Source organism: Opisthocomus hoazin, chromosome 9 (genome assembly GCF_030867145.1).
Source record: "Opisthocomus hoazin isolate bOpiHoa1 chromosome 9, bOpiHoa1.hap1, whole genome shotgun sequence".
Classification (NCBI taxonomy): Eukaryota; Metazoa; Chordata; class Aves; order Opisthocomiformes; family Opisthocomidae; genus Opisthocomus; species Opisthocomus hoazin.
The window spans coordinates 14,613,001-14,625,932 of record NC_134422.1 but is presented as its reverse complement, the minus strand read 5'-3'; the positions used below and the strand labels follow the sequence as shown (position 1 = coordinate 14,625,932).

Sequence of the window (12,932 nt, the reverse complement as noted above, 5' to 3'; positions counted from 1 at the left end):
GAAGAGCAATATGGGAGAGGACGGAATAGTTATCATAGAATTGGGTGACTTGTCTGGATGCTTATTCAGAGCAGGCTCTTCAGCAGATGTATTAAGGCTCTTGGCCTTAAGGTTACATTCCTTTAAACTGAAAGGAATTGAATAATGGTTTAAAAATAACTGCAGTCATCACAGGTTCTAGACATTGCTACTTTTTTTGAATGGTGATTGAGTTTCCCAAGAATTCCTTTTCTGTAAGGAGCAGAGAAGTTACTGTCAGTGCTTTGACTGCCTCAAGTATGCTGAATCTGCAGAAGGGGATGAAAATTCATGCTTGCCTAGTCAGAGATGACTGAGGAGAGAACTTCTACTTGTGTTTATTGTCTTAACTTCAGGGAACTGCTAGATGTGAGCTTTGAATCATGGTGGGTAAACTGTTTCTTGGGCTGCAGAGGTAGAAATGCAAGTAAACAAACAGTTGGCTCCAATGACTTCTCCTCTTGTTTTATTAAGAGCATTCTTATTAAAATCTCACTGTGCTGCTTTCTGAACCAGTGATGAGCTAGTAGCCTGTTGTTTTGTAATGACTGGTACTTCTGCACTGATACTGTGTGCGTCAATCCTGTGCCACACTGTTCCAGCCTTGCCTTGTTCCATACTGCCTGGCTATTCTGGGGCTGAAAGGGGCCGTGCTCTCTCTGATGCCACCAAAGAAGAGATGCCTTGTGTGAAGCCTCAGGGATTTCACTGAGAGCATATAACACAAGGGTTGTGTTGTGGGCAGACCTCATTCAGAGGGTTCATGTAGTGTTGATACTCTAAAACATTCAAGTGGCACTTGTAATGCTCTGCCGGAAAAGTGAAATACCTTGGCCATTAAGAACTGGGCTAGCTTTAGATGCAATTAAACTGTAAATTTGTGTGCTATTGGATGGGTTTCATTTAGTGTTATACTTTGGTTACAAGTCAAATAATACTGTGCATGAAGGCTGATCTTGCATTTTCTACTGGCCAGTGTTGAGGTGGGATGGAGAAGGAAGGATTTAAATACTTTCTCCGCTTATCTCTATGATGAGCATGTACTGAATCAAGCTGGTCAGTATTTTACCTAAAAGGCAGCTATTCCTTTGATATGACCTGGTAAAGATGTATCTGTATTGGCAGGAGGGAGAAAGTTGCGATCTTCTCTCTTAAAAATAATATATTTTTTTTTTTTTGCAGTTGCATAGCACAGTGGACTTAGTGCTGCTGCCTATTATGTTGCCCTAAGTTTGTGTTGCCAGAAATCTGTTTAACTTGAAAGCTTTGTGTTAGATAACACAGCAGTTACAACAACCTTAAGATGCTTGCTTAAAGGAATACTCAAAGGTTAAAACCAGTCACAATTACACTGAAAAGTTGCTAGGGGTCACTTGGCTTCTCCAGAACGCAGCTTATCTACTACTGTCAAAGCCAGACTACTCCTGAACTGGGACAAAATAAATTTCTCTACAACTTACTAAGAGCAAGCTGTGTTATTACTGGAACACTTACAAGTCCTCAAACTATCTCATTGTGTAGGCAATCTGTAGCTCTTATGCCTTGGGTATCTGTGTCCAAGCAAGCTGAATTCTAGTTTATCATCTGTAGAATGTGTGGACCATAAGCAAAAAAAGCCTTTCAGCAATAACGTCTGGAGTTCAGATGCTACCTGTTATGTTTTCTCTTAGTTTTTCCCCACTTCTCTGGCAGGGAGCTGTGTTTTCTTCCCCTCTTGCCTCTCTAGTGACTAAGTACTAAAAATTGAGCTCGCAGTCCTCTTCTGGTTTGGAATCTCTGGGGTAATGACTGAATTCACTGTCCCCCACGCAAATGTGTGTTTGGGCTGTACGGGGAGAATGTCTGAGAAATAGGAGTTGTCACATCCCATTTCCGTACTAAGGAGTGTCCTGGATGAGGGAGCTGAAGTACAACAAAATATAGAAGATTAGCAGAGGAAAATGTCTTCAGTATCAGTGTTTATCCCAGAATGAAATATTAAAGATGATTAATTTGCATTACTGTACCAAACCTGTGTAGCAAACAGGTGTGAGTAAAATACGCTGCATGGAAAAATACTACTGCTCAGATGTTTGAAAATGCTGTCCTGAGGGTACTTACTGACTACTGCATACAAGAACAAACATGCCAACAATCAAGGAGTAGTCTTATTTGTTGCTTTTCAGAACATCAAGTCATGACAAAGGGGGGGAAAAATCTTGATATTCGGTGTACCCCAGGGCAGGTTGCCCAGACCGGTCACAGAGTCGTCAGCCTCAAAATGCAGGGCACAAAACTGGATTGCTTGGAGCAGACTGCTTGAAGGGAGAGGTTTGGACTGAACAACATCCGAAGGTCCTTTCCAGGCTGAATAATCCTGTGGTGTGTTTGTAGGTTGACAGTCCATAGTCCCTAGTTAATTTTTTTAGGGCAGTTAGTTATTGTAAAAGTTTTTCCAATATAGTACTCTAACTTCCACTGTAGGCATGGTATTTCCATCCAGCAGAACCTGATGGTGTGTTGTGGCAATTCCAGTGTCTTCCTGTAGTAATCGCGTCCAGACAGATTGAGACTCCTGCTAGGCCTGTTGTTTCTGGAATAACGGGCGCTGCTATAAATCAGTGCTGGCATAGCCACTCTCCATAGCAGTGTTCCCTGGATGGTCTGCTGTTCTCCTTACAGCGCTCTGCCAGGATACGAACAGCTGGGGCCCTTAGTTGTCCTGCTGTGAGGACACAAGTGTCACTTTCCTAGCATCTCTCTTAGCCATCATGCTTCTGGAGTAGACATCTCTGTTTTCTCCATGTGGGAATCCTGACTGGCGATGCATCAGTTTTTGTATTGGTCACTTCTGCTTTTTTCCCAATGTGCTATTCTTAGAGCTGCTGCTCTATGCTAATCAAGGTGTGGCAGCTGATGCTTGTTTGTCACAACTGCTGTGTCCAGCTACTCTTAAGAAAAAAAAAAAGCAGTATTATTTTTAAGAGGCTGCCAGCAGTCAATTACTTGGCTTGCATGACACACAAACAAAGGCTTGTTAACTAGTACTGGTTTATTGAAGCTTACTCTTTTATGGCTTTGCAACATGAGGAGAAGAATAGGAACCAAGAATTTCTTGCAGTAAAGCAGGCTTTATTTTTTTTCCCCGAAAAGCAAATTAGATTTGCAGCATTGAAAGGCAGGAAGATTATAAAATAAATGCTAATGCCATGTCATAAGACCTTCTGCTGGAAGCTTTTGCAACTGCCAGAATTTACTGTGTATCTCTGCTTTTTTCTTAGCCTACGTAGAGAGGAGATAAAAAGTCATCTTTCTACCTATAAGCAGATCTAAGGTATAGCTCTGCTTCCAGGTTCAAACTAAGCTGCATCAACATTAAAGAAACACTGTAGAAAGGTGTAAAGCCTTGTAACAAGAACAATAAAACCCACTTAATTTGATGCTGTTTGAGAAAGTAAGGGTTTTTTTTTTTTCCTTTGGAGACTGCTTTAGGTAGCAGTCAGGTAGAATGGGTTTACAAATAAGAACAGTTTGTTCAGCTAGCAGCTGTCTGATAAACCTTTGGCACTTTTGTTAACGGTATGGTTGTCACAAATACCTTCTGTTCTAATACCTTATTTCTACGCATAAATTAGATGTCAGTGTCATGGTTTGCTTGCCAGTGAATTGAAATGGCTCATGCTTCAGGCTTGCTCGGCAGGGTTTTAATCTGGTCTTTCAGCGCTGGTAAGGTGCTTCACCTGCATGGTACCATGATGTCACCAGCGTCATGGATGATGGTGACTGTTGTTTCTTCTGCCTGCAGATTTGATTGATTGCCTGGCACTTTATCTGTGGCAAGCAGGACAATGGCTGCCAGCAAGAGCAAGAACCAGAGTTCCTTGGCCCTCCATAAAGTGATTATGGTTGGCAGTGGAGGCGTGGGCAAATCTGCACTCACTCTTCAGTTTATGTATGATGAGGTAAGTAGCTTTGGTTCAGCTTCTCTAAAGCACCAATGGATACATCTTGCTAGAGTTTTTTTGTGGGACTGGGGAACTAAGTGTAAGTAGCAAAAGACCTGATGACCAGACTGGCAGGAGAAGAATGTAGGAATCTGGGAATGGTGCCCTCTGGGAACATGTTTGGCTAAGGGTGACAAAATTGATGCTTATTAGTGAAAGAACTGTCTTCAGAAGACATGCGGAATGTAAATGTGCTTGTCTGAGTGTACAGAGGCTGTTACTAGTTGGCATTGAACTTTAATTTTGTTGCAGTTTCTTTTAGGCCAGTTAAGGTTGAAGTCAGAAGTAAGCATTCTAGCTCATTCTGAGCCGAATGACAAAGTAGGCATGTTCATAGCATGAATTATCCCGTACTGGTATATGGGAAGCTAGATCAGACAATCCAGACTAGTATGAAGGAATACATGATCCTGTAATTTAGAAGTTGGTATTTATCTATAGGCTGTTCTCGTATATTCTAGTGATGTGAATATCTGAACAGGTGGCATAGTCATTAGTGAAGGCCAGTCAGCTTAATCAGGCTCCTGGCACAGCCTTTTATTGAACTTTAAGGCTGAGAGAAAGAGGGTGGAAAAGTAAGGAGCCTATGTTGGATGTATGCTGTCAGCACAGAACTACAAGTTGAGCTGGCAGTGGCTTTGTGGCTCTGATCAACATCTAATGGCCTAAAGTATGTACCTTGGTAATTATGGAGCAGGTTTTAATGTTCAACAGCTGGATGCTGTCATCTACACTTGTTGAAGTTTCAGATAGCTGTACCTGAAGAACACTGAAATTCTTTTTCTTGAAGTGGAAGATCTAGATAATGCCACCAGATTGCTGGTAGCTTATACCATATCTTTATAGTCACTTAAATTGTGCTGAAATTGCTGAACAGTGTTTCATGTTGCAAGACCGTTTCTCTTGTCTAGGCAGACTGGCTCTTTGATGTATTAAGTGCTTAAATTTGTTTTTTGTAGAAAAAGTAAAAAAAAGTGGTGTAACTTAGTTGACTGAATTATGAGAAGGTTTTTGGGAATTTAAATGTCACTGAAGCGAAAGACTGGATATGGACAGATACTGATACCATTTGACAGTAATTCTAAACACTAATCCTTTTCTTATCTTCAGTTTGTGGAAGACTATGAACCTACTAAGGCTGACAGCTACAGAAAGAAAGTAGTTCTGGATGGTGAAGAAGTTCAGATAGATATTCTGGACACAGCAGGACAAGAGGATTATGCGGCTATCAGAGATAACTATTTCCGCAGCGGGGAAGGGTTTCTTCTAGTCTTCTCGATAACAGAGCATGAATCCTTTACAGCAACAGCAGAGTTTCGGTAAGTAGTTTCTTTTCGAGGCAGGGGAAAATATCTGGTTCCTGTACTACTCTGACAATTTTTCTTAAAAGTTAACAGCTCTTTATTCTTTGTCCATTACCATTTGGTCAATAAGTGGCAACCCAACCACTTTGCTCTCAGTAACTGGTAACTTAAACCACAGTATCCAGCCTCTGGCTCTAGCTGTCTTTCTGCCTGCAACTTATGAGTACATTATGCGGGCAGCAACTTCAGGCAAGTAACAGATTCTTGGACTCCTAAAACATGCGTATTCAAGCCAATTTTCAGTCTTTGTGGATGTGAAGTTTAATTATCTTAGAGCCATACTTCTGGAATTAAGTCTGCCTTTTGGCCAGGTTTCAGACACTGTGTTTCTTACTGCTAGAAGCAGGTGCTCTAAGGAAAGGAAGGATTAGCCTCCACTCTCAGGTATGGACTGGTGCCAGCCAAGGGTTGGCAGCCAAGGGTTGGCAGCCAAGCAGTACTATTGTAGGCAGACGTATTCCTAGAAAGACGCACGGTTGTAGTAAATGCTTCCATTTTTGTTCTTGGGATTAGCAGTTCTAATGTAAAAATCAGCACCAGACTGAGCACAGAAACTGCTTGTGTAGTGTGAAATTAAAACAAGGGGTTTAATTCATTCTTCTGGTCTCAGAACTCATGTAGCCAGGTTCTTCAGGCAAGCGTTCTAACTCTTATTTGATAATAGCTGTTGCCTCAGCGTAGAAGGTAATCCAGAGATTCCCTAGGACAGCTGTACAACTTGATATAAAACATGCTAAAACACAGCGAAAGTGTTAGGTGTTCCTTATGTTTGCCAGAATAAAAGCTCTTTATCAGTGTGGCTTATGTTCACTTTGCTTCAGTGGTACTACCAATTAGTATCCATTAACTTTGTACAAATGCTGGTGCTAAGGTAGACGCCTATTTCTACGGTTTTCTTAAAGCTACGGCAAACTCACCTCGCACTGCAGGACTTTGGTCCAAGTTCTTAATGTATTATACTGTTCCAACAGTAGTAGGAGACTGCATAATCTTTTAAAAGGTATAAAAATACTGATTCTTTGTCACATGATACTTCTGTGACTCTGCTGGACTTCAGAAGGCTGACAGTTGCAGGGCAGACAGGCAGAGCCCTTCTGCTCAGTTTGCTTTAACTGGAGCACTTGGAGGAGCTAAGACAGTTGAACAGTTGTAGGACTGCAAAACTGAGTGTTCAGATTGTTCCTAATATAAGATGGAGGAAAAAGTCAGATACCATTCAAAAAAACAGAAAGAAAATGAGACACTTGGAAGTACCCAGTCTGGGTTTTGGCTTGTGTGCTGAAGTGAAATACAAGGTTAAACCTAAGGCTTAAGGCTTTGGATGAAAAGGAGTAGGAGTGTTTATCTTGGCAGTTTGTGTTTTTTGTCAGACTTCTGTAACTAGGTTAACTGTGTGTTGGTTCAAGATTCCAGCACAGTAAAACAGTGAAAAAGCATTGCCAGCCCTAAAGCTGAGGAAGAAGGACCTAAAAGCTTTGAGATGGAGAATCTCCTACTTTTCAATGGGTCAGAAGTAAACAAATAGTGAAATTAGTTAAATGGAGTGTTTAGTTAGGTTGACATGTAAGAACCAGCTCCTTGGAAAACTCCTTCCCTGGGAAGGAGGGGTGGGAATGGGTAGTATCAGTCACCAATAATCACAGACTAAACTACAGATTGGTATTATTGATCCTGTAACTTCCAGAATTCTTAAACTACGAATAAGTTGAATACTGAATGAACTATGGACTTGTCTTTAAACCCTAGCTCTCTTGCTGATGCTGTGCATTCAGTGTTTGCTTGAAGTGCCTCTATAATCTGAAAATGTGTGAAAGTACGGTTGAATGCAACAGCAGAATGTCAGCTTCAGTGTTAATAATATTTTAGATTTTCCTATATTCTACGTACATTCAGTTATTTTGTGGATGGGAAGTGCAAGCATCTGAAGTCGTGTGGTAACTCCATGGGATTAGGGGGTGTAGCACCATGCTCGTGCCTAGTTTGGCTCTTGTTCATAACAAGATGAAGCAATCCAAAAATAACTGCAGACTGATGCAGTTCTCCCAGAGTCCTAGATGGACAGCAGCATGTGTCAGTCTGGTTTCAACCCCTGTTTTACTCCAGTAATAGCACAGACTTTGAGCCTGACCTGCAGTATCACTCTGCCTCCTTTCCTGGGTGCTGATAGGTCCTTTTAGAATTACAGAGATAGCTAGGTTAATGCTGATGGTTCAAATATTTTCTTGCAGTCTTTGAAGGAGGAAGGTGGCTAGCATTTTAGTTCAGCACCATTTAGTAACTCTCTCCTTTATGTGGAGTTTAGGTAACCATTAAGCCATCTCTGCCAGCTACTTGTGTGGTTCCCAAGCTACTGTGTTGGCAAAGCCTTGATGTTGCTCAGACCTATACTGAGGTGGGATGTAGACTGGAAATTCAAGATGGTGACTAAATGCCAAGGTCAAACTTAACAAGTGTGGTGTTTGTATTCTTTTCCTCATTCAGATGTGAACTCCTGTTGTGAGTTACTTTTCTGCCATACAGCTCTTCTCTACTAGAGCCTGGGTAGTAAACTTGCTAAATGGTAAAACTGCCTTCCTGGAAGTGTGAGGCTTTCATTAGTGTAAAACCGATAGCTGTAGTATGTTAAATGTGAACTATTTTTGAAGTGTGTGTTCAACTGTTGGGAAATGTACTGTTAAGTATTGTAAACACTAGTAATGTGCAGACCACTTGATCCACTCCTGATAAGGGGAGGGGATTTATTGCTACTACTAACACAGATATTTGTATTTTAAATACCTGATCCATTAGGGAACAGATCCTGCGTGTGAAGGCTGAAGAGGATAAAATCCCTTTACTAGTAGTGGGAAACAAATCTGACTTGGAAGAGCGCAGACAAGTGCCTGTAGAAGAGGCTAGAAGTAAGGCAGAGGAGTGGGGTGTCCAGTACGTAGAAACCTCCGCCAAAACTAGAGCGAATGTAGATAAGGTAAGACAAATGACATTTGATCAGTTAGATCATTACTAGTTGTTTAGCAGCTGAGTGACTATTTCTTGACTCTTGCTGGGACAAAAACAAGTCTACAGTTGGGCTTCTGAAAGCCTAGATTATCAAAAATGAATGAACTTACTGAAACATAGCAAGTTCCATCTGAACACAAGGAAGAACTGCTTTGCTTTGAAGGTGATGGAGCACTAGAACAGGCTGCCCAGAGAGACTGTGGAGTCTCCTTCTCTGGAGATATTCAAAACCTGCCTGGACGCGGTCCTGTGCAGCCTGCTTTAGGTGACCCTGCTTTGGCAGGGAGGTTGGACTAGATGGCCTCCAGAGGTCCCTTCCAACCCCTACCATTCTGTGGTTCTCTGAATGTGTACACTTAAGCAAATACCTAGCTTAAAGAAGCCAGAGACCTGATGCAAGTTAATACTATAGTCTTGTTTCAACTGCGTGTACCTGAACCAATAGCTTTCCAATAGTGCATTGAGTCAATGGGTTTAAGGATTCCCTGATGTATTTTGTTTTATTTATAGGCTGTGTCCTATTATTACAACAGCACTAAATAGCAAGCTATAGACACTAATTTTTCCCTGTCCCTACAAAGCTACATATGGTGTCACTAATGTTAAAGACTTCATTCTTGTTTTCTGCCAAGACTACTTTGAATTGTGAGAAGAACTCTTGCTGTGTCTCTGTCCTGTTTTGACTTGTCTGTGCTGGTCTAGGACAGTCTCTCTCGGCACGTTTCTGCTGCTGGCTGCTTGCATAAATGGTGGTGGTGGGTTATTCCAAAGGAGAGATGAGTTATGACTATGGAGTGTTTTTCCAGCAGGGAAAAATCATTTTCAAGCCTCCCCTTCATTTTGTGTGTCGTGGGGGTTTCTTGAAGAAGGGCGTGCCTTTTTACTTTACCAATCCACAGAAGATGGTCTGAAGTTACTGTTGGGCCCCCTAATGGCTCTAAAGTTGTGACTTGGTAATTTCGCATTTGTTTAAAGACTACAAATTGTAAGCACTTTTCTTTTTGGACAAAGAACACTTGCAGCTAGCTGTACTGCAAGTTCTCAACAGCAGCTTTCTTTTCTTCTAGTTTGTATTGGTTTACTAATGGAAATGCTATTGGTGTGTAAGTTACCTCGTAGGAACTCTATTTCTCATTCTTAGTTAAAACAATGTATATGAAATTGAATTGAGACCTTTTGGTTATAAAGGACATGGAATAATTTAAATAATTTAAATTTGGTAAAGAACCATTCTGACATGTGGATGGATAAACTGGGTGATATAGTAAAACATGAATACCTATACTTGCTTTTGCCACGAGCTGTCTTGTGACTAGAAAATGCCTAGCCTGTGTTACACTTAGACTAGGACTTTTATACTTAAGACTACTTAGACTTATGCTTAGCTTTTTGGTCAGTTGGAATTAACAGCAATGTAGGTGTGTCTAGAGTATACTAGCATGGTGTTCTAGACTTGCTCTCGTAAGTTATCTTCAGCTAGCTCGTGTGATGTACTGGTTATCCTCTATATAAGCACTGTTTTGTGTGTGTTAAAAGAAGTTGTCAGCCACTGTGATGATTGTGCATTGACACTGTAGCAGAATAACCTTAAGAGGGTTTTGAATGACGAACTATTCTATTTCTGATCAGTAGCATGTTCTTGTCTCCAAGTATCAAAGACCTGTGTAGTTCTCCATTAAAAAAAAACAAAAAGCCAAACTCTATAAAGTGACAGTAAGCTTTTGTTCTGTAATCATAAAAATCTTTTTTTCCCAGTAATTCTCTACAGGAAAATAGCTGTTGCATCTGAAGTGTTATGTACCTAGACATCAGGCGTACAGGTGTGAAATCAGCTAGAATCTTGGAGAAAACATCCGAGTAATGACTTTCTCTGAATCTTTTTCTGTAACTATTCTCAGACTTTTTCTATAGTCTGACAGTTTTTTCTGTGCCTGACAATCGCTTGAATGCTGAAGCTTTTTAATTAAAAAACAGGCAGAATACTACCCAGGAGAGTATGCTTGTAACTACATGGAAAGGACTGGACTAAATGCTTTACATAGTTAACAAGAGTGATTTCCCTGGAAATGTTTGCTAGGCACAGACAAACATTCTCGTGAACTCTGAATGCTACTTTTGTGCAAGACTGATATGCAGTAAAAAGCTCTTACAACGGGGCTGTTGAATGATTTGGGAGCCAGGTAAGATTGTCATACTTTTTGTCACTGCTTGACATGCTACATAATTATGATGTTGGGTTTGTCACTGGGATCTATGTCTAAGCTCACTTCTGCTGTAATAGGTACACTGTGGTGCTACATCTTTGTTTGCTGCTGATGGCAGTAGTTTTTATCTGCTTTCTGGTGGCAGATCTTGTTTAATGTTTATTTGTTTTTCCCTCCTAGGTATTCTTTGATTTAATGAGAGAAATCAGAGCAAAGAAAATGTCAGAGAACAAAGACAAGAATGGCAAGAAAAGTGGCAAGAACAAGAAAAGCTTTAAAGAAAGATGTTGCTTACTGTGATGCTTGGGAACTGTAAACATCTATCTACAGGTGGCATGGATAAGATACCACTAAGGATATAGGGCTGGATTCATGAAAGGAAGTCTGTATTGACTCCCTGATTTTTTGCTTTGCATATCACACCTTCAAAATGTGAAAACAGAACTTTGAAACCATTTCTGGTATCCAACAAAACCTATGCCTACTTAAACTGCAATGGGCTCCGTCTTAGCAGTGTCTTTGAAAATTAGAAACAGTTTCAAAACTACAGTCCTTCTGCTTGGTTATACAAAGTACTTTCATATTAACTTCCTAGTTTACTGTAATGTTTCTCTGAGTATGTTTCTCTTGAACCTTTACTGGCCTTAACAAGTACAGCTGTTCAGGTTCAAACATTTTTTCTGCTGTTGCTGCCCTCCTTAATGTTGCAAACTGCAGAAAAGCTAGATGACACCTGGTGAAGTGTTTGAGTCTCCATCTTCTGTTGAGTTGTCACTGATATTTCTTACACTGAAATCTACTGGCTTCCTCCCCACACTCCATGTAAGAAATAGCAACTGACGCTTGAGTCAACTCAAACTTTCTTCCATATTCTGTTTAGTCAATACACCATTCATGAATCAAGCCTATGGACTCAATTCAGACTTACTTAGGCAATGCAAAAAATTGATATTTAAATGCTGGCTAGGTGCATTCCCTTCTGGTGTGTCTTCTCATCCTTAAATTAGTGGTATGGGGTGAGAAGATAACTGTAGGCCTTTCTTCAAAAGGAATAATATTGTCACCATCTCCTTGAAATGCTGTCCTGGATTTCTTCCATGTATTGTGACTAGACTCAGTTACACTCTCTCTGCATCCATCATCCTTCCCCTCCCTGGTGCTGGAATAGTGAAAATCAAAGTGTTGATTTCATTGGGTTTGTTCATATTAGAACACTTGTGATCATGTTGGAAAAGTGGGAACATCTACATGGGTCTCTTGTCTTACTGAATATGAAAACTGAGTAAGAATGGGTCACATCACACAATCATGACTTGGAATAGGTGAGGCATACATGCTACCTCTCAGTGATTAGCTGGCTAGTGAGTTGTATGGTGTCAAAAAGCAAATGAAGTTAGGGAGTTGCCATGTCTGTTGCTCACTGTTAATTTTATATGTACTGTTTCTGATGCACAGCAACCTAGCACATGGAGATGTGTGATGAGTTTTGTTGTCAGTTATGGAATGGTGGTCATGTATTGATCAACAAAAACCACCCTAGAAATGGAAGAAAACCCAGTACTTGGCAGATCCTCTTGTCAGCTGACTGAACTGAGCTTTCTGATGCAGTTGCCAAAAGTGGAGTTGCCAAAAAACCCCTTCTGTTACTGTAGCAGAAAGTAATTGTCTCTTCTGATTGTGGAGTCTCTCAATGAATTGTGGCTATCTTCTGTTTTGAAGGAGTAGAGAGACTTTAAGTAGTGACTGTATCTTGCTTGTTAACCTGATGCTTAAAACACAGTTACTTGGTGAAAGGAGTATGCTACGTGGTTGTTCAATGAAGCACACTGCAGCACTAAATTAACAAATAGTGTTTCTTCTTGAGGTGAAGGAGTAGCGAATACTGTTCAGTACTTAGTATTGTAATTTGAGGTTGAAAAACATTTTTTAACATGTACTAGATTGGTCTTGTGCATTCTGCCTCTGAACTTTGAAAAAGTAAGATGTGTTAAATATCAGAACCTCTGTTGGTCTGAGGTTTCACAGGGACTTATCGCAAACTCATTGTCTTCCATAACTAGTTCAACTTGTCAGGCAACTCACTGGATTGGGGAAACTGTACTAAATAAAAGGTGCTGTAATCTTTATCCTTGTCAAGTTAAATTCCTTCTTTGTTAATGTTATCTTGTATGCGAAGAAAGAATGATTAACCAGTTTTGGGAATACTTGTCTTTGAACAGTGTAATTAATTGGTATTACAAAGTCAATTTGACAGTAGTTTTGAAGCAGAGGCTGGGAGCCTGCTGGCTGACAGAACTTGTCACTTGAGCTGTATCACCTATGTCTGAAGTCTAAGCACCTAATGGGACGCTTGGATCTGTAAC

General features: G+C 40.6%; 1 protein-coding gene across 3 annotated transcripts in view; it reads left to right on the top strand.

Moving 5' to 3' along the window:
- The window catches only part of RALB (RAS like proto-oncogene B), a 52,544-nt gene extending 39,849 nt beyond the window's left edge, over positions 1 to 12,695 (top strand). For all 3 annotated transcript variants that reach the window (XM_075430317.1, XM_075430316.1, XM_075430319.1), the window contains exons 2-5: positions 3,803 to 3,959; positions 5,112 to 5,320; positions 8,156 to 8,333; positions 10,750 to 12,695. In XM_075430317.1, coding sequence (XP_075286432.1) covers positions 3,846 to 3,959; positions 5,112 to 5,320; positions 8,156 to 8,333; positions 10,750 to 10,869 — 621 coding nt within the window. In that variant the 5' untranslated portion in view covers positions 3,803 to 3,845 and the 3' untranslated portion in view covers positions 10,870 to 12,695. The remainder of the gene's footprint in view (positions 1 to 3,802; positions 3,960 to 5,111; positions 5,321 to 8,155; positions 8,334 to 10,749) is intronic.
- The last annotated feature ends 237 nt before the right edge of the window (positions 12,696 to 12,932 follow it).